The following is a 20,808-nucleotide window of genomic DNA, read 5'->3' on the forward strand; positions in this document are numbered from 1 at the left end:
CTTTTTTTTTTCTTTTTTTTTTTTTTGAGTAAATATATCATGATAACATAATAAGTAGGCAGCCACGGTTCAAAGCCGCTCCCAGGATTGAGATGGGAAAGTCAACCCAGAGAATAGTCACTTGTGTGTTGGAGTTACAAAGGACATAATGGAACTAACCTGAGAGAAAGCTAGAAGTCAGTGAAGGTCGCCATTGCAAATGAGTAACTAACCTTTTAATGGATTCATTTATTCATTTTCTAATCGGCTGCATTCATTAAAGACATATAGTAAAGGCATCCCTTCGAGTTGTTGCAGTGTCCTTCCAGGAGACACTTGAGTTTGTCAGAAATTTTCTCTTGGGTGTCCAAGTTGATGGTCTTTTTTTTTTTTTGTCTGTGCCAGCACCACAGCTTTGGCCACTGACATGTCCAATACTTGTCTTTGTAGAAATATGATTTCTGTATGACTGCAAAAGTGAAATGATGAAAAGATTGTGAATTAGCACCTGAAATAACTTGGGAATCAAAAAACACCAAGCCACTCTTGTCTTATCTGTTGATCGGTTACACACTTTTGAGACATTGCATTTCGTTATATATTAGAGATAGTGTTAGCAAACCTTGGTTCGATTAGCTAACGCACCGTAGCCAGTCTATCTTATTAATAACAGATGCCTAGAGTCATCTAACCAAATAGTAAATTTATTTTTCAAATTTATCAAAGACGAGGTGGAAAATAGTACAAAGGGTGTTCAAATAGTTCCCAGACTGATGCTGGAACACAGTAGTGGGTTTAAGAAACAGCATGCCATTTGGCTAATTGCAACCGTATTATAAGCGTTCCTCATTAATAATAAATACGCCTGATTAAGTTTTGATATAATTCAGTGAATGATCTCGTTCCGTGAGTTGTGGTAAAATGACGCTTTTATGCTGGGAACAAATGTGCATGTAGTTGCCATAAAGCAAAGGGAGGAGGTCGGGCTGGATGGACGGGACAACAAAACATTTGACTTTGACATTGGAGACCACATTTATCTCCCTGTTTCCAACTGACCATCAATGTCGGTTCCTTGTTAACATGACCGTTCCTTAACCTTAAGAAAATATTACTGCCACCATGATAACAATAGTACGATATCATCAGATTTTGAAACGCTTCATGTATTGTTTTAGAGGTAATGGAAAAACAACAGTCAGTATTTTTTAAATCAAATTTAGAGGATTTGGTCCTCCAACAAAAATCGACCCTTTGGTTTTTTCTCAAACCCTGACATACGGTATTTCTTTCACAATGCCTTAGCCCGAGTTTGCTGTAACAATAGTTTATTGACGCCATTAGTACAAAGTGCATATTTCATAGTAGATATGTTGGATTTGGGGGAAAACAGTGAATCACTGTGCTTAGGCAATGAAGGTGCATGCGAGGAATGAGAAAACTCCATTGTGCTGTTAAATGGTGGTGAATGTGAGTTTGCCCACCCCGACATCCCGGTCATAACTTTCCTCAGTAACAGCTGCTTGTGGTTTATTGGGGGAACAATTTTTTCGTATGAAATTCACTTAAATACTCTTTGGCTTTGGAAGCAACAGCGCTATTATTGAGCAACACTGAACTTTTAACACGATGGATTCGGCTGATTGGAGGCCTTGAAGATCTCCACTGAGTCGCTGTACAGCCGAAGGATTTGTTGTTCATGTGCCGTGTGTGTGCTGCAAACGGGGGAATACAGCCAAGGCCGCAGTTTTTATTTGCTGAATAGTTTTAAATCTTGTGTGAAGTAGCAAACTGATTGATGTTATGCGAATTTATGGGGTTTTTTTTACGAAGAAGGATTGCACAAATCAGTGCATTGTGGGAATGAACAACTGATTTCGTTTGTGCTTGATGAGCTGCAAAACCAGAAAATCTAGTGCAAACCAGTGAATAACTTTTTAAACACAAGTATTTTAAATTTCAACGTCTGATTCCTGTTAAAAAGTAGTCAATTCTCCTCAGGAATCAATCATTCAAAACATTTTAAGATCAGGTCCCCAAAGTTGACCCAGCTGCTTCCATCGCAGCGCAACTTCAAATTTTTACCCTCCGTGGTTGTTTCTGACAGGTCTTCATGGTTTTTAATGACCAATAATAAATCGTCCTTTTTTTTCACCACATGTTTTTACAACTTGCGGCTGGTCACTGGTGATTGATAGTCGGCGAAGTGCTCCCAAAACTGCGTGGTCCTTGTTGACACTGGCACCGCGCAACTTTATCCGGAGACTGGCGTTTTTTGCTCACATCCTCGCCCAAGTCCACAGGCAGCGAGGACAAGCCTCGGTGAGAGGTTCCTGAAAAGGAAGAAGTTTAAACCGCTTGCTGAAAGCTGTGATTTAAAAAAGACGTGAATCAAAAAAAAAAAAAAAAAAAAAGTTTGCGAGGAGTTTCTGGTCTCTTAATTCCTGCTGCAGCAAAAAAGCCTGATTTGATTATAGATTTCCATGATCAGACTGAGGAAACATTCTCATCAATCAATCCGTGTTTAACAGCGAAAGTACCTCCTCACCTTCCTCGGTAAAGAATAAGCACGCTGCAGGAGTCATTTCAGGGATCCGATCCAGGACTGCAGGAATATAGTTACTGGAACAGCGAACCTACAATGACATCATCCTCTTAAAACTAATGGCTATTATTCAAAAACATATGGCTGCCGGCCACATGTGTAGTACATCCCACACACACACGCACACACACACACACACACACACACACACACACAACCCTCCTCCTGCTCCCTTGTGGACCTGCGTGAAAAAGCAAACAATTGTTTCTCTGTTTTATTTTTGCTTTCAGGTTCGCCCGGGTTTCGGCGGCTGGTAGAGTCATAATCGCACACTGTGAGCGCCGCTAGCGGGAGGGCGTACAGCCCCGACATCCTGGCCCAGGACACTGACGTGAATAATCCGCCCAATCCGACAGCAATCCTAGAATTCCAGAGGAACCCGGTCCGGGGCGGCCCGACTCATCCTTCTTCCTGAATCCTGCAGACGGGCGTTCACGGTTAGCGCTTTCGCTGGAGAGCCAAGAAAACACTCACGCATTGAAACGACTGTAAATTTACGCAGTCTTGCACTCCGGAGAGGCTGCGAGTCGTGCCAAAGTTGTATTTTAGAATTTCAAAGTCGAGTCCAGACCGTGTTAAAGGGGATGTATTTCATATTCGTGGCTGCAGGAAATCGTTTTAACGTTACATCTAAATGTGATTTGTGTACGTGTTCCTGCTTTATGACGGTGCGCATTACGGCTGACTGAGCTGCCAACACAAAATCCCTTCGAAATGACCCTTTTTAAGTTGCTGGCTACTGATGGCGCACCGTAAAACAAGAGTATACAGCCATACCATTAAATACAAAGGATGGTTTTTATAGCAGTTGGGGGCGGGGGGGAAGCAGCTTTGAAGGCACATACCCGGATTAAGAACAGAGAAGGGCCTCACGTTTTTTTAAAAACCTTGAGGCTCAGCTATGGTTCAGAGATCCATAAAAGAAACATTTGGACCCGGTGGGGAAAAAAAATAAAAAAAATCTTGTTACGACGGCTTATTTGCTGCCAAATAGTTGCGCTATAAGTCTTAATAAGACTTTATTGTTTCCTCCTGTTAATGTGAGGATGTGGAGTTGCATCTCAAGCAGACAGTGGTGTCCAAATAAGTCTCCAGATGTGTCTCCGAAATGCGGCGGAGAGGAGGAGGTGAGCGGAACCTCGGTGGTCGGGGAGAAAAAGTCTCTGCGAAGCAGTTTTTCTTTAACGGTAACGTGAGAGAGCTTCAATGGACGTAATTGTAAAAAAAAATATACCAAAAATGGTCTAACACAAGAAAACTATAAACTAACACACAAAAAAAATAAAAAAAAATAAAAAGTGTGTAAGTCCTTTAATAAGGAATAAGACGTCCCAGTCTTTGGACCATCGATTATTTTAATTTTTTTTTAAAAAAGGTAGCTGCTAGTTGACTAGCTAGCTAACTATCTAGCTGCTCTTTTCCCATAGATTGTTTACACGTGGTAATATTGTGCTTTGTTCTGTACAATGTTACTTTCAACATCATTTGCAAGAATACTTTAAATATCATCTTTTCAAGGTCCTTTGTAATATTACTTTTGTTATTTTTTTAATATCATTGCCAATATTCCTCTTCACTATCCTTAGAAAATGTAATTCTACCTTTCTATTTCTACTTTAGGTATTTTTTTAATCAAATTTCTCATAACTTTCATTGTTATCCGAAGACCAGTACTAAGTACTGGTTTCGAATTCATTCTCTTGTGCAATTTATAGCTTTTGCTCTATTGTTTTTATTCTTTAAGTAAAATTAAATTTAATATAATTATGTTCCTCCTCGTCCTATAATTGAATACTTTCCTCTGACGTAGAACAAAAATCCAAACAGTACTTCATCAGCTTTGTCAATTTGAGGTTTTTCAGCGAGATGCCGAATCCCACAGGATGTTTTTCAGCAGATCATCTCCTAATAGGACAAAGCTGGATGTCGGCCTCCGTTTTTTTTCTGAAGCTCTTTTGAAGGCAGCTGAAGTAATGATTAGAAAGCAAAGTCCACATCTGAGATATATTTTCCAATACCGAAGCCGTTACTGGAACCAGATGGGCAAGACGTTGGTCCGTCGGATACTTCCTGGTTTTTAACAAGCCTTTTTATTGACAAAATGGTTTCGTGTTTTGTTGTTTACGCATGTTGCACTGACATGATGGATCTCGGCTCATAAAAACAGTTTACATTGAAGCATTCATCGTGGTTTTATATCTGTGTTTTCTAGTTCAGGGGAAACACAGGCAGCCCCGCGTGATCTCTTGGATCTTGGCTCGCGTACTTTGCATGTTTACTGTTCGTGAATCAAATGAAATGGCACGGGGAGTGAGGAAACCGTATCCACCAGCACAGACTTCGTTAAAACAGTCCTTTTCTTAAATGTGACAGTTGATTAGCCAGCGCTGCCCCCATTGGTAAAGAAAGCATTCAGAGTTCACTATCGGCATGAGCTGTGACCGATCTGTATCTCAGGATTAGCATTTACACGCCACATACCGAGACGCCAACAGCCTGTTAAACCACCTCGAACCTAAATCCAAAAACAAGAATTTAGCATTATTTAAGAGATGGAGGGAGAGGAGGGGGGGATTTTTTAAAAACATATGTGCGTGAGAGATCCTCCGGTGTTGAGATCTTCGGGCAACGTGACGCTTTATCTTTCCACGAAGCGTGAAAATTTCAGTTTGGCACAGTTCCGTTCGACGCGACCGCCAAAGCAGACGCCGGCTGTTTCGTCACTCCTCGCTCCGCTGTGTTTTTAACAGCGTCAAGACATCACGTGCAAAAGACCAAAATGAAGGCGGACGGGAAGATAAAAGAGATTGCGCAAATGTTTACAGGCAACCAATACCGACAGAAGCTCTAAAGCACAAATAATATCTGCTTTAAAATGCCGACGGGGAAAACCTTTAGAAGCCCGGTGTTTCCTCTTACTGGACCGTTCATCCGGTCGTACTGATTCATGTTTTCTCTACACCTCACTTAAGTGGTATGATTGACGCTGTATTGTGATTAGAAGTGATATAAAAACATTCGACAGAGCAGGAAGCTGTCAAAGTGAATTATTCATTTTGTAACAGGGGAAAAAGTACGAGCCCAACTACTTTGCCCCGAGTTTGGCGACGTGTCAGTTACTACGTGATAACTTAATTATATACAAATAAGTTTGACAGCGTAGCTAAAATAACTGAAAGGCTGAAAGGTTTTAAAAGGTAGTTGTTGAAACGTGGGCTTTATAGAAGACAGGAGCTGGAAGTACAAATTCTGGAGCCCCGACGATGGGGTTACGACCCTTTAAGAAAACTAACTGACTTTGGGGCGAAGGGGGGAAGAGGGGGAGGGCTGCACCTTGGACAGTAAGACAAAACCAACCTCGCCCATCTTGAGCCACGGCCACCCAGAAATTTTAACATACTAAACATATTAACTGATGAGCGCAAAACATTTAAAGTACAGCTAAGCTGATGGCAAAGTCATTGTTGTTTTTGTCTAGTATTTGCTTATAAACCCAAGCGTTGAACAAATCCTCGAGTTGTTGGTATATTTCATTGGACGGAATTTGCGGGCCGGCAGACCGACCGACGTGACTTCATAAAAGAACATGAAATAACAATATACGACACGGTTTAGTTTTTCTGTATTTATGTAAAATTTATATGTACATGTAATAGGCAGCAATGCACCGCTGACATTCAAATCTGAAACACAATAGTGCCAAAACGGACCAGAGACACTCGAGCAAAAACAACAACCCAGAACACAACGTTGGCAATATTTGCACTTACGATATCATTTGCACTTTTTGTGACTACAAGGCTTGTTCCATTACCGCCGAATACCGACGACTGCAGAGTGGATGTACGGGGACAGAAAAGTGGTCCAAAAAAAAAATATATATATATATATATTACGCCAAAATCAAGAAATCTGCCATGCAGGCCTACACACGATCTTGTGGTGCAGATTGGTGGTTATGATTCTCTTAACATTTTCAAGTAACAGAAGACATTTAACAGTGAAATGAAGAAACAAAAAGGAAAAGGTTGCTGGTGGTTCAGTCTTCTTCGCTTTGACAGAATAACCAGCTGACGTCTGTCAATAAGTTATTCAACAGGAACCCTCCGTGGGGCTTTTAAAGCTCAAACTTCTGCAGTCTAATCAGTTATGATCGTGAAGAGATTTTTTTTTTTCATTTTTTTTAAAGATAGGTGGAGATTTTTTTAACCAGCAGACGGTTAGCCTACGTCAGCATAAAGACTGGAAGCACGGGGAACCAGCTAAGCTTGATTCTGTACCCCCCCTCTTCCCCTCCCCCCCCCCCCCAAAAAAAAACCCCCCCCACACTAAACAACAATGTTAGATCTGTTTAAAACATAAAACAAAATTTTAAAACGACAATGTATGTTTTTGTTTTTTTTACCCATTACCCTCGTACGAGGCTGCCAATCTTTATGCTAGGTCAGATAAAGGTCCACTGGCTTTAGCTTCGTATTTACCGTACGGACACAAAAAAAAGTGGTATCAATCTTCTCATCTAACTCTTTAGCAAGGAAACAGATAAGTTGCTTCTCCCAAAATGCAAAAAAAAAAAAAAAAAAAATCCACTGACCGGTGCGATGAGAGTTTACTAAAGTATCTACATTACATACTGTATAGTGGAAATGATTTCAGCGAGGACGAGCTTTTAACTACGTTGTCCTTTTTCTTAAGCCAAAAGAGAGAGAGAGGAAAAAGAAAAAAGAAACCCAACCCTTTAATTTGTGGTGTCATCACTCACCACATTTAACTAAAACTTAACAATGGACATTCCAAAGTATATTTGTAAATATACAAAAGATATATATATATGTATATATATATATAGATATATAAACAGGACAACAGAAAGCAAGGTTTTGGGAATGCTTGTGCAAGTTCGTACGTAGGATGAGATGCGACCAGGGATGGGAGGGGCGGGTTGGTCTTATTTGAAGACGTTCTCGAACGCGGGACATTTGTGGGTTTTGAGTTTCTTGATGGCCTTTTTGAACTCTTTGCTGGAATTGTCCCACTTGTGGATGCCCGTGAGGAGGTACTGCTTATCCACCTTGCGGCCCATGATTAGATACTGGTTGCTCAGGTTGTCCAGCTGCTGGCAGGGGCAGTCCGCGCCGTTCTTCAAGTACAACACCAGCTTCTTCATGTCCTTCCTCTTCAGGTTGCCCGCTTTCAACATCTTCTTCCTCTTCTGCAGGATCACCTTGCGGTCCATGTTTTCCCGCTTCACCTCTTTGATCCTGGTCTTAAAAGCTGTGGGAAGGAGGGGGAGGACAGAAGGAGGGAAAAAAAAAATGACTTTATGCTCAAAGGTGAAAGACTTTATGTACGGGAGCGTTTTGGTCTAAGCACAGCGAAGGCTTCTCGTTCATATTTTATGAGCGCATCAATACTAGATTTATTTTTAAGTCTCAAATATCGATATTAAAAGATGTCTCTTTTGAATATGAAAGAGACAGTGGGGCGATGGGGGTAAATCCAGTTTTTGGAAAATCAATTTGACATAAAGTGCATTTGCACTTGGCAAATCCTGTCGAGTACAATCGAAGTATTTCATTCATTTGACTTCACAAAAAAAACGTTTCATGTACAACATGGGCCTTTGTGCTCCTATTTTGAATACTACAAAGAATCAACCTTAGGAAAAAGTCTATTAATCTAATAATCATTAAGTGGAAAACGCACAGAGTTTACGAGAAGACAATATTTGTGTGTTTAGTTCAAAACGCACCACATTTCCCTTATAGATCGACCAATACTGGAGGACGGGAGTCATTTTTATACATAAACACGGGTTCTTGACACTGATTTTTTTTTTACAGCTGGAAAACATACCTTTACATACAGAATAATAATGCTATACAACGACTCCAATAGACGGACGAGGAGAATTTACTTGCCTAGCTCTGAATTATGTTTTATTTTTTCTAGTTAAAACTGACAGAAAAATCAATACACAAGAGAGAGTCATGTTCCCTTCCTTTTCTTTTCCTATACAAAGCACGTGGTTGTAAATCTTGTCAATGCGAAAGTATTCGTCGAGTAGTATACCAAGAGAAACCAAGTATGGCGTACAAAAAAAACAAATACAAATGATTCACAAAAGCCACTTCTTCAATTTTCTTATTTTCCCAAAAAACCCAAACACAGTGAGTTGTCAGTAATGTTGAGCAGGGACCTTGAAACCTGGTCTTGTCAATTTGTACTTGAGGAAAACTTGATCTCATCTGTCTGGTCACAATTAGCAGCTCCTTGTAAAACGTTTTTTTTTTTTTTTAACCTTCCTCTGAATCTCAGGCTGTTTTTTTTTAAGGTGGACCAGAATACTCCTGATCTTTCACTAAACTCTATTTAACCTTCTAATCTCTCCCGTTTCCTGCATTCACCCCCCCCCCCCCCCCCCCCCGACCGAAACAGAGCACGAGTCGGGACTTTTGGTGGTCCAAATCTCCACACGCCTGCACTTATTCCACCCGTTCATTTTCCCTGACATATAGCGACGTGTGTGCGCGCGGCGTGGACGAGCTTGTGACACGGCAGCACGGGTGAAAAAGCGTTTAAAAAAAAAAAAAATTAAAATCAATGCGTGACGTGATATGTCCAATCTAATTGACATAAATCACCCAGGTCACGTCGGAGATAAAAGTCTTGTGATGCGGTGGTATCTTCCGGAGAAAACCGCCTGATTGAGCATGAATCACCTTCACACTCGAGCAAAGGGTCTTAACGGGAAAAAAGCTTGAACTCCTGTCTTAACTTTCTCAACGGATCCCCGTCGACTCGCTTTTGGCCGAATCATGCTTGACGTAAAAACCCGAATTGGCATGATAAGAGGCTTCCTGACGTTTCATCTCTGCCTCTTGCACTTTTACCTTCCATTGCTTGAGTGTTAGAAAAGCTGCCCCTCTTTCCCCCCCCCCCCCCACCCACCCACCCCCTCCTGTATTAAGAGTGCACATGGTAAGGATTAAGACTTTCATCCTCCGTCAAACGGCCTCTGTGAGGAGGCTTAGCGTTCGGAGAAATCAAAATGGGCAGCGCTCATAATTAGTGAGTCATAAAAGAGACGGCCCGGCCCACCCCTGAAAGGACTTCATCTCGATAAATCCTCCGTCCTCAATAATCCTTTGACGCTCTGAACTTTCTTTGCACCTCATGTTGTTCGAGGGATTAAATCTCCTCAGCGGCAGCGTACAAAGAAGTTTTAACATCAAATAATTGCCAACAAATGCTTTTTCTTTGCTTACGGTTGATTAAACTGCGCCTGTTTTTTTTCTCTAATATCTTCCGGGATTTTAAAAGTCACCCCTGCGACAGAGCATGGAGGTGTTCAAACAACTATTTTCGCGAAACGGGCAATCCGCTGGGAGGATGTGCGCGTTGCTGTAGATCAGAGGAGACGCTTTGGTTCATCGACCCCTGCGAATGAACACAGCAGTGCATATCTGGGCGAAAGGCGCAAGCTACCTGCAGCTTTTTAAAAAAAAAAGAGGGGACGATATATGAATCATTTTTAAAGATCTAAAGTTGACAGGTTAGAAATTTTGGAACGGTCGTTTTGAAAACTGGATTTGGTTTCCCCACGTCTGGACGTTCGTCCGCATACGTCTGTGTTTCTGTTAACACCCTGCGTTTTGAGAATCTCCAACCTCCCGTCGACTGTCCTCATCTTGTTTAATTTCACGGCCTGCAGAGACACTTGCGTTACTCTGTTCGAAGAAAGAAGCACAAACTTGAGAAAAAGTTGGGAAATAATTCACCAAATTCCTTTCTGGTGCCACCAATCGCCTCGGGACCCCTCCGATTTACCTCGAGACCCCACGGGGAGTCTCAACGGTTGGTTGACTACCAAGTCACAATTTGCCTAAAACAGTTTAAATTAGCTCTGCACAGATCCACGACCAACATTACAATTTATCTTGAGTAATTTCACTTTTCATGCCTGAAGTCTATTTTGCTTTTACTTGAGTATAATTTTTAGCAAACGAAACCCTTTTAAATTATAGAATATGAACAGACTTTGATTGGACTGGCACAACTAGTGACACGCAACCGGTAATTAGGGGTGTAAAAAAAAAAAAAAAAAAAAAAAAAGCTTAACAAGCGGGGAAGGGAACGTCTTTGATGCAATGTACCGTATATCATTTTTGTTGGGACAAAAAAAAAGAAAAAAAACATGATTTTCTCCAGTTTATTTGGAATCAATTCAATTCATAGAGAAGGAAAATATGAAAACTTCATTTAAGTATCTGTGGAAGTGTCGAACATGACTGGACACTAATCTCAGGCGGTGCAACCAAACCAACCCTCCAGCTCCCACGGCGTCATAAACTCAGCGGGAAGGCGTGCGCCGCTTCCCGTTCAACAATAACGCCGAGACGAGGCCGATACCGACAAAACCGGCGGCGGTCGGTCCTTCCGGCGCGAAGGGGGGTCGTCCCCGTTGTTCACCGCGTCGGCAAAAAGGGAAGAAGCCATTTGGCTACGGGCAACAAAGTCGGCCGTCAAAAGAGGCAGAGGAGAGATTTAACTGAAGGGCTGCTGGACTTTTTCTGGGACGATGAGGTACCGTAAAAACCTTAAGCACAGAAATAAACTGCAGTTGAGTGGGATGAGCTGTAAATCTGTTATCAGCTGAGTGCCGCAAATAGGGTGTGTGTGTGTGTGTGTGTGTGTGCGTCATCAGGATTTCAGCGAAATTGAGGGAGTGGTCCGTCTTCGTTCAGGGCAACTAAACGCTCCAACCTGTAACTTGTTACGGCGACTTCGGATGCTTTCGCTTTGAAAAAAAATGCTCGCAAGAAAAGCCTTCCCCTCCCGTGCCAGAACAACTTCGCATCCAACAAACCGGAAAGTTAAAAGCAAATCGGTGTCAAACCGCGTGGAAAAAGTCAAATGAGCCCGTGCGGTTGACGGGAAGGAAATTATGCAAAACGTGAAACAACAACAACAAAAAAAACCCCACTGTTATTACCAACAAAGCTTCACACTTCACTTTTACCTAAACTCGAGAGCAGTCCCTTTTCACAGCTTCCAGTAAGGGAGCTTTTTCACCGGACAAAAATGCCAATTCACTGCCAGGGCGAGGATACTTTACACATGATGGGTCCGTGCAGATTAATAAAAGAGCGCAAATCACCGATTCGTCCCTCAAGCTTCTCGCCGAGGCTTTTTCCGTCCCTACGTTCCAGGAGGGAAGAGCGAGAAATCTACCCCGCCGTATCTCTTGCGCTGGATCTTCCGCCCCAAAAACAGAACGAGACGGTCCCGTCTTGACATCTGGGGGTTTGAAAACACGGCCTCCCTAAAAACAAAAAAAAAAACACCAGAGTTTCGAGTCAAAACTGGCAGAACGCAATCAGGACGACGGCCTCTTCTCTTTCGTCTCCGGGACGAGACGTTGACTCGTGTTTGGCTTGGGCTGCTGTCGGATGTATTTATGGCTGCCGTTTTCATACGGAAAAAAGAAAAACAACCTGATCTCCCGTCAAATAAATACAAAACTCCCTCGCCGGCCATCTGAAGGCCGTGATGTTATCTTCGCCAGAAGCTGCGCGTCACTTGTTTACCCGTCGCAATCAAACTCGTGCCGAACTGACGGCTGAGGTTCTGTTCGCATTCCAGAGGAGGTCGCTCCCTTGGGGGGGGTGGGTCAAACCCCCCCACCCACCCCCCTGCAAAACATAATGATGCCTCATCCTCAGCGCAACACTAAATCTGTCTGTGCATGTCGGCTGTTTTTTTCAGGGGTGGGGGGGGGGGCGGGGGGCCTTGTGACAAGCGAGCAAAACAACATCTGTCTTGATCCGAGATGAAACGAGCCAATAATGTGCCCCTCTCCCTCTTGGCAAACCGGGCAAACCGAGAAAAAAAAAAAAAAAAAGGGCGAGGTCCCGCTGCCGCAGCGTAAACACCGGGGCAATTCGTTAAACAAATGTAACTTTAAACTTTTTTCTTTTTCTTTCCCGAGAACTGGGAAGAAAGTCTGTTTCCAATGTGCGTCCAGTCTCGTGTTTGCTCTACATGGCACCTGGAATTCATGGCTCCCGCAAGTTTTTTTTTTTTTGGTTCCAGCCAGCGAAATAAAACATGAAAGCCCAACATCTTGCATCTTTGTGTGCATCATGCACATGTTATTCCTGCAAGTCCTCATAACGGCAGTTCGGTCGACGTTTGCGTCTCTAATTGAACTGGAGGCTTTTCGGTGTCCTTTTTGTGAGAGCGTAAAAGCGTGGGCTGGGTTCCTCGGCCAAGATTCCCAAATTTCCACAACTTAAAAACCAGCCCCCCCCCCCCCTCCCCCCTCCCTGGTTTGTTACTGTTGTTTGTTTTTTTAAAGTCGGGCTTCAATTCCAGTTGGAAGATGCTCTCATTGAAAAACTGTGTTAAACTGGCCACGGCATACTTTGGCAAAAAATTTTTTATCCATCTTTAAAATTTCCAAATTATGTGTTCAAAACTCTTCTCTAAATCCCCGTCAGTAATACGTCTCTCTAGATTTAACAATATTTAGAAAAATTCCATTACAACCTCAAACTTGGCGAACGCGACCCGCGAAACCCTTTTTTCGAGGTAAAGGCTTTTCACACGCGTGTCGCTTCTTCCCTCAAAACATATCAGTTGAAAGCGACGTTTTAGGAAACAAATTTAGTTGCCAAACTTTTTACAGCATGATACGTTTATGTTTCAAATGTTGAAACAAGATTTTAAAAACCACAAAGTGCAGTTCAAACCAAAATAAGTAGCAACCATTAACAGTGTTTGGATGAATTCGAATGCAAACCTTTGCAGCCCGGTCCCGAACCACGTTGGTGACTCACGGCACCTTCGCTAATGCAAAGCACATTTTCCACAAATTTGTATCCGTCTCTAAAATCTCCAAATAAGTCCCGACTTGTTCAAAAATATCTAATTCCCTGCCAAGAATGCGCCTCTCTGGATTTGATGATATCCCAAAAAAAAAAATTCCAAACACCACAGAAAACCTAAGAAGATGCCATCGGAGCCAAAAGTCTTCCAAAGTCAGTAATGAATTGTCAATTTCACCAACATTTGGTTCAACATTTCACCCGACGAAAGTTCAAAGAAATAAGAACTCGTGACGAGCAACGTTGGAATTCATGAACCAGAGTGGAGAATTGACGTTCGGTCACGAGTACCTCTTCAAAATGCTTCCATGAATTACCTCTCACAAAGTTTGGTGTCGAGATCGTTTTATTTTGGCTCCGCTCGCCAGGTTTTAAACGGGGTTAAAAGATGAGGTCGCGCTTCGAAACGGAAAATGTCTTTTAAAAAAGCGATGGCCTTAGAACACAATATATTAATAATTTGACCCAACGACTACACATTTAAAACACAATGTGAAGGAAAAAAAAAAAAAAAGGGGGAACATAAGGCATCAATTTGAGCAATATGATTTGTTTGTTTTTTTAAATCCTAGTTTCTGTGAGATACGAGAACGTTTTATTTCGCTGTGTTTTGAACGCCCGGTTCGGAGATCGGTTTATCATTACCGTTCTTTCATTTTAGGAAGACAAACAATGCGTATTGTGCGGGAGGTATTCTGTGACGACGGTCGCCCCCAGACAGCAGAACAAACATCCCACTTTACTACCGCGAGGACCCGCCACGTAAAGACTTTAACGACCCCAATTCATTAGTCACAGAACATCGTCCCGCATCTGACCAAGAGATAAAAACCTGACCCAGAACCGAAGCCCCAAATATGACCGAGTAGGGCCAACGTACGGGGCCGGACTTCAGAGGAAAACAACAAAAAAACAAAAACAGAACCAAGAAGAAGCTTCACATACCTTATTAGGAATTCATGGATTTCTTTTGGAGGTTTGAAGATGAAAGATAAAATAAGACCCGAGCGGTTCGTTTTGATTTCACGGCGGACGGTGATGCGCGTCAAGACGGTTCATCGTCCGCGCTGTTTTGAAGGGGGAGGGATGCTTACCGAACTCGCTGGCGCACATGTGCTCCTGCATGGCGTCTGTTTTCATTTCGTTGTCACATGGGGGGCAGATGGGAGGGTAACCTGTGGAGAAGAGAAAAAGCGGTGACCAAATCGGAAATCGGTTGAAAAAGGGAGGCAAAACGATTCGGATCGCAGCTTTCCGCCGGGATCGACGGGAAAAATGGAAACGCCGGAATCGCCCAGACGCTAGAACTCCCGCTGCCCCGTCTCTCTCGGGGCGGGGGGGGGGGGGGGCTTTCGTATGCTCCGGTGCCCTGACCTCGGCGAGGAATGTCTTGGGCTTTTATAGCCGGCTGTAACCGAGACCTGCAGTAAACAGTCTTCCTCACTTCGTGCCGAATTAAGACGGTTTTCTAAAAATGGATGTGCTCGACGGCGACGCGTACACCTATAAATACACACACACACACACACACACACATAAAAGAAAGTATTAGAAATGTGGAGGGAATAAATGGTTACGATTTTCAAACCAAGCTTGAAGGAATGTTCTGACATTCCAAAAATATATATATAAAAAAAAAAAGGTAATAATGGTCGGCTCGAAGAGAAACCCCCCCCCCCTCTTCCCCTCAAAAGACAAAAGAGCCAAAATGTATTTTTGCCAAAAAGTAATTCAGTCTCGAGGCATATCTGCGAATGCTTTACCGACACGATTTTTCAATTTTTTTTGGAATACCGCAAATGATCTCTTGGTGCCAACACAGCTGAGCCTACTTTCCAAACAAACTTGGAGCTGCAATGCGATCTGCAGTCCCCGTAATTCAAAACCGACCGCGCTGCGGTGCCCTGGCTTTGGATCCGGATCGATCCGAGCGCACAGGGTGGCAAGGAAAGGAGAGGACAAAAAAAAAAAAAAAAAAATCATAAAAATAGCTAACTCGGCGTTTGCCAGTTGTCCATTACATGTGTTTAACGAAAGCTTGTGAAAGTAACACCCAGGTGTGAAGAGCCCGTGAAAACAAACTGTTTACAGAGTCGCCGGGCCACCCCCCCCCCCCATCCTCCCCCCTTTGCCTATTTGAGCCTGGATCTCCATTAAATCAATTATCACCAGCCTGTATTCATCAGTAGTGTGGTAAGCACTGTTAGCTGACCTCTATTAACAATCATTAACGGAGGAGCTTAGCCTCCTTTTGTTTGCCTTTTGTCGACCTTAGTTTGCATTTCCGGGAGAATTTGTGATGACAGAAAACTCCCCCCAAAACATTTACTCCGAAAAAGCTCACGGGGGAAAAAACCCGCTGGCCTTTATTTTGCCGCTAGCGCCGACATACGGTAACAGGTGAAGTCTGGGGAGCGCGTGGAGCTCTGTGTGGTCCCTCTCCCAACCCTTACAAAAAATAGGGAGTCTTTTCAGAAAAACGGGCCTCCGTCCATACCACCATGTCAGTGAGTAACACCCACCCCCCTCCACACACCCACCCATGGGATACCCCCCCCCCCCCGCTACAGATACAGTGAGCTCTGTGTAACTGCTGGAAGAATCAACCCCCCCCCCCCCCCCCAATATATGGCCAACATGTTCAGCGCAAAATGTCTTCAAGTGGTGCATTTACAGCTTCGGACTGAAATATAGGTAAGTTGATGATGTGATGATGGAAATCCCACCCCCTCTACTTTATGGTTAAAGTGAATGAGGTGGTTGTATTTCCCCCCCCCCCCCTCCCGTTCCCACTGTCAAACTTCGCCTAGGAGACCGGCGGGGACGCTGGCACAGCAAAATGGTCTAAACCAAAAGTATTTCGGAGACAGCCGGAGTTTTATCTTCCAGCGAATTGTTGTTTTTCTGGTGCATTTTAGAGGGTTCGTCTGGTATTCGTCTGCTTGGCTCGTAGAGGTTAGTTCTGGAAGAGGATTTTTTTTTTTCTGGACTGTGTTAATAGCCCCCACACTCCCCCCTCCTCCCTCCCCTTCACCCTTCACTCCAGTGAATCTGCAGCAAAAGGAGCCAGTAGTGATAGCTGATAGATAGCATGTCCTTGGGAACTCTAGTTTACAAAACTGCCTCCAAGAACAAGATCTTTGGAGTTCACATCATTTGCACGTCGTGAGCTTCAGATTTTTCAATCTTTCAACAGATTTAAATGCATTTGTCAGAGAATGGGAATTAAGACATGCAGGTATTTGTGTTTTTTTTTTTTTCCTTCTTTTCCCCCCTGATGCTGGACGTCCTCCCAGCATTGTCCTCCAGCTCGGCGAAACACCTTGAAATAAATGACTACCATCTGTTAGAGCTTGTCCGATATTACAACATCACAGCAACTTCACATTAAGGCCAGCAGTTTATCGACCGAAGAGAAAAACATAAACCACATTGGATGTTTGTTTTTTTTATATATAAGGAAGCTTAAAGATGGCAGGGGGTTTGTTAAAATTAGATCAAATCCTATTTTTGGTGGCTGAATCCCCCCCCCCTCCCCAAAAGGTTGTATTTGGGTTTGTTTATGCTGGGATTTGCATTTGCAAACACTTTCAACCCTGAAACAACATTCTGAAGCCCGTTTAGCTGCGCGGGTGTCTTCTTTTACACAGCGGCAAAAGTGCTGTCTGTTTGTTTTCTCAGTCAGCTTGTTTTCTCAGTCAGCTTGTTTTCTCAGTCAGCTAGCCTGAGTGCATTGTAGCTGATGCAAACCAAGTTAATCAAGCCACAATGCTAAATATCTGCTGTTTCCAGCTTTTTTGTTGAGAAGATTTGCAGCTTTTCTCTGTTGTACCACTATAAATAAATAAAAATTTTTTGGAGGTTTTGACTTTTTGGTCGTGACAAAACAAACAATTTGATGACTTTTTTTTATTTTATTTTTTTATTTTATACACTTTATTAATCCCTGAGGGGAAATTTCTTCATCATAGCTACACCAAAATCATGTTCTCTATATTTTTTTTGAAGAATTTGAGGATTTTAGGAAAAAATCTAAGGTGTTTAGATTATCGCATACAATATTTTTAGACTCAGAATATTTAAATTTGCAAAAATTCGCTGTGTAGAGAAAGCTTCGAAATTTGCACATTTATTTCAGGTCCGCTCAGAGTTTTTGGTTTTGGTTTTTAGAGAAAAGGGTTTTTGCTGGGGTGGGGGGACTACTTGGGCAGTGGCCCCAGTTTTTCTAAGATATTGGTTACAGCCCTGCAGCTTTGGTAATTTGGTGATGATTATTTCTACCAATTTCTGTAGCATTTTATAAATCACAGTATTTATTGATTTATTGAAAACATATTAGAAAATATCAGTTATATAGCTTGCACACAGAATCAACAATGAAAAAAAATCATTAGTTGGATTAAAAAAAGACAGAAAAGCAGTTTTTATGAGCAGAAAAATCCATCAACAACCAGCAAAAGTGCTCTTTAGACATACAAGCCACAATTGGCTTTAACTTGGATTGATAAAATACAGTTTGAGAAACGTGATGAGTACTTTAAAACGTAGGAGGCAGCATTTAGAAAGTGTCTTACCTGTGGGCAAGGTGGCCTCGGTGGCGTTGTGCTGCGTCATGGCGATGCACACGTCGTCCTGGGGGAACTTGTCGCAGGTGAGCATCTCTGGCCAGGGGAAGCCGAACGACTCCATGATGGGGGTGCAGTTGTCCCGCACGGCCTCGCACAGCCAGCGGCACGGGTAGATGGGCCGCTCCAGGCACACGGGCGCGAAGAGCGAGCAGAGGAAGACCTGCGTGCCCGGGTGGCAGTTCTTGTGCACCAGGGGCACCCAGCTGCTGGCCTGCGGCTTCACCTCGGCCATGGTCTCGTGCTCCAGCAGGTTGGGCAGCAGCATCTGGTTGTAGCCCACGTTGTGACAGAGCCGCAGGTCGTCCGGGATGTCCACGCACTGCGGGGGCTTGCCGTAGCTGCGCCCGCCGTTGTACGCGTCCGACTTCCAGTTCAGGTACTCGTACTCTGACGCGCCGGACGCCGCCACGAGCGACACCGTCACCGCCAGCCGGATCATCCTCCAGACGGACTCAGAAGTAGACCTCATGTTTTTCTATTTCTGTATATATATATATATGTATATATATATATATATATATTTAAAACAATCAGTGCAAACCCCGCAACACACAAGTCTCACTTCATGAAGAAAAAGTCAAAAGTCCTGATGACGATGCAAGGAAAAAAAAAATAATAAAGGCGGCTAAGCTTTTTGCTGTAAAGTCCACAGACTTGTCTTCCTCCGGCTTTTGGTCTCCTCTGCTGTGCGCTGCTGCGTCTGGCTCCTGCGAGAGTTCGGGGAGGTAAAAAAAAAGTCCTCTGCCTGCTTCTGAGCTCGGAAACAAGAGGGGATTGTAAAGTGCGCTCCGGCCAATCGCAGTGCGCCTTGCGCCTTTTGGCACTCCGCTGTCAGTCAAAGCGCTTTAATTACCCAGTGTGTTAAAAAAAAAAAAAAAAAACCTCTCTGGGAGCCTCCCCACCACCCCTCCCCTCAAACCCACCTCTCCCCACTCCTCCTCCTCCTCCGCCTTGCACTTCCTTTGTCAGTCCGAAATGATAATGAAAGAAACGTGGAGGCGCGCACATAAACTGTAAATCACTTATGTTTAAGGTTCTTAAGGAAGTTGTACAGAATTAAAGACTTTATTTATTTGTATTTATTCCAGGGCCCTAAGGAGTGGTGCAAGGAATAAGATGATAACCACCCCCCCTCCGATCCCCTCCCGCCCCCACCGCAATGTTAGTGAATCCTCATTTCATTCATAGTAAATTTACTAACTCTAAAAAGCTTTCTCATCTGTTACTGTTGTCACGCAGCTGAGCATTCATTCCTCTGAATATTAAACAAACATCAACTGTAAAACATCCGCAAACAAAAACGTTTCAGCTTCTGCACGATGCACATTTTTTAAGCTATTTTTCAAATTGTGATTTTATATCCACGCTTATTTTTTTTTTAACAACGCACCAGTTGCATTCTTTAAGCAAATATTATAAAATGCAAAAGAAAATTTTAAAGAAAATTGTTCAAAATGAGTGAAGAAACATGCCAGTCTGCCATCTTTGTTTGAAGAGTGAAACAAAGTTTGTATTTCTCCGTGGTTCAGAGTCTTTTGAGGATTCTGGAATTACATTCAGATCGGTCTGATTGTCAGTTCGTTGGCATGTGTTCTCACGGCCAGCCCACATCCGATTTTCGTCATATTCAGACAAATTTTTGAAAGTCTGAACAGCAAAAAAAACAAACAAACAAAACATTTGGAGATATTTTGAAACGCGATCGCAACTGGATTTCTGCCGATGCGTCTCCGCCGGATCGGATCCCGAGCGTCTCTGGCAAACGTGACACGCGGTGCCGACCTCGTTCCCGTAGCGACGGAGTGAGCGGAATCTACGCTACCGCGAGCGGGGCGCTTTCAGAAAGTGTGGATTTCGGCTCTGTGGGGGACGACGGCACTCCACGGACAGAAGACGAAAATAAACCGCCTACGGCGACCTCCGCGTTAGGAAGCCGTTGTCACCGGCGTACACCTGCGCGTACGTCGTTACCACAGCGACCAGCGCAGACGGGTTGGTGATGTTTGGACGCACCAAAATCCGATCCGTTCACTTCTAACGGTCTGATTTGAGAAAAAGAAAATCTGATTTGCCTGCAGTCTGAAAAAAAAACCAACAACCTTCGATTGGAATGCAATGATAAAAAAAAATGCATGACGGGCACAAACTGGGTCTTTTCTTTTTCAGTACTTCCAAAACAAAAAAAAAAGTGTCGTGAGGAAACTGCAAGAAGCCTCTCGAAAAAAAAACAGAAAAAGAAACCGGACTATCCCTGCAGGATAAAAGTTCAGATGAGGAGTTGTTGGGTTTATTATCTTCTCAGTGATCTAACACAGCTTTGATTGAGCAAACCTCCGTGTGTGTGTGTGTGTGTGGGGGGGGGGGGGGGGGGGTGTACTTCTTTATCCATAAAACTCTCCAGGCTAAAGTCAATTTGCTGATCCCCCCCCCCCCCCCGAGTGTCTATCTCCTCCCAGCGCTGTCCCGCTCCATGATAAGGCCAGGAGGTGTGAAATCCCTCTCTTTAAATGGAAGGGGCCTATTTGCATTCCATTGTGTTGTTAACAGTCCTCGTGGAGCGAGAGGGAGAAAGCAAACAAACAAACGAAGCACTTAATTTGATTTTAAGTGTGCGCACAGCAAACGCGAGACCCTTCAGGAGCTGGGCTCCAACCGCTTTTATCAAATCAATGTGTTTTACAGCTGTCTCTCTTCCCGCTGCAGAGAC

General features: G+C 43.4%; 1 protein-coding gene across 1 annotated transcript; it reads right to left on the bottom strand.

Annotated features, from left to right (window-relative positions):
• Positions 1–6,910: 6,910 nt before the first annotated feature.
• sfrp1a (secreted frizzled-related protein 1a) lies at positions 6,911–18,833 on the bottom strand. The gene is made up of 3 exons (XM_069166246.1): positions 18,048–18,833; positions 14,568–14,648; positions 6,911–7,858 (listed from the first exon to the last, which is right to left on the bottom strand). The coding sequence occupies exons 1-3, from the start codon at positions 18,568–18,570 to the stop codon at positions 7,533–7,535; spliced, it is 930 nt and encodes a 309-aa protein (XP_069022347.1). The 5' UTR covers positions 18,571–18,833; the 3' UTR covers positions 6,911–7,532.
• Between the last annotated feature and the right edge of the window lie 1,975 nt (positions 18,834–20,808).

This window comes from Embiotoca jacksoni, unplaced genomic scaffold (genome assembly GCF_022577435.1).
Source record: "Embiotoca jacksoni isolate LCO1_2020_lvr unplaced genomic scaffold, fEmbJac1.0.p SCAF_37, whole genome shotgun sequence".
Taxonomy (NCBI): domain Eukaryota; kingdom Metazoa; phylum Chordata; class Actinopteri; family Embiotocidae; genus Embiotoca; species Embiotoca jacksoni.

Excerpts from the sequence above, each read along its gene's own strand:
- sfrp1a (XM_069166246.1), bottom strand. The coding sequence starts at position 18,570 with ATGAGGTCTACTTCTGAGTCCGTCTGGAGGATGATCCGGCTGGCGGTG. Across the intron at positions 14,649-18,047 it reads CGAGGCCACCTTGCCCACAG|GTTACCCTCCCATCTGCCCC; the intron begins GTAAGACACTTT and ends TCTTCTCCACAG. Across the intron at positions 7,859-14,567 it reads CATGTGCGCCAGCGAGTTCG|CTTTTAAGACCAGGATCAAA; the intron begins GTAAGCATCCCT and ends TCCTTCCCACAG.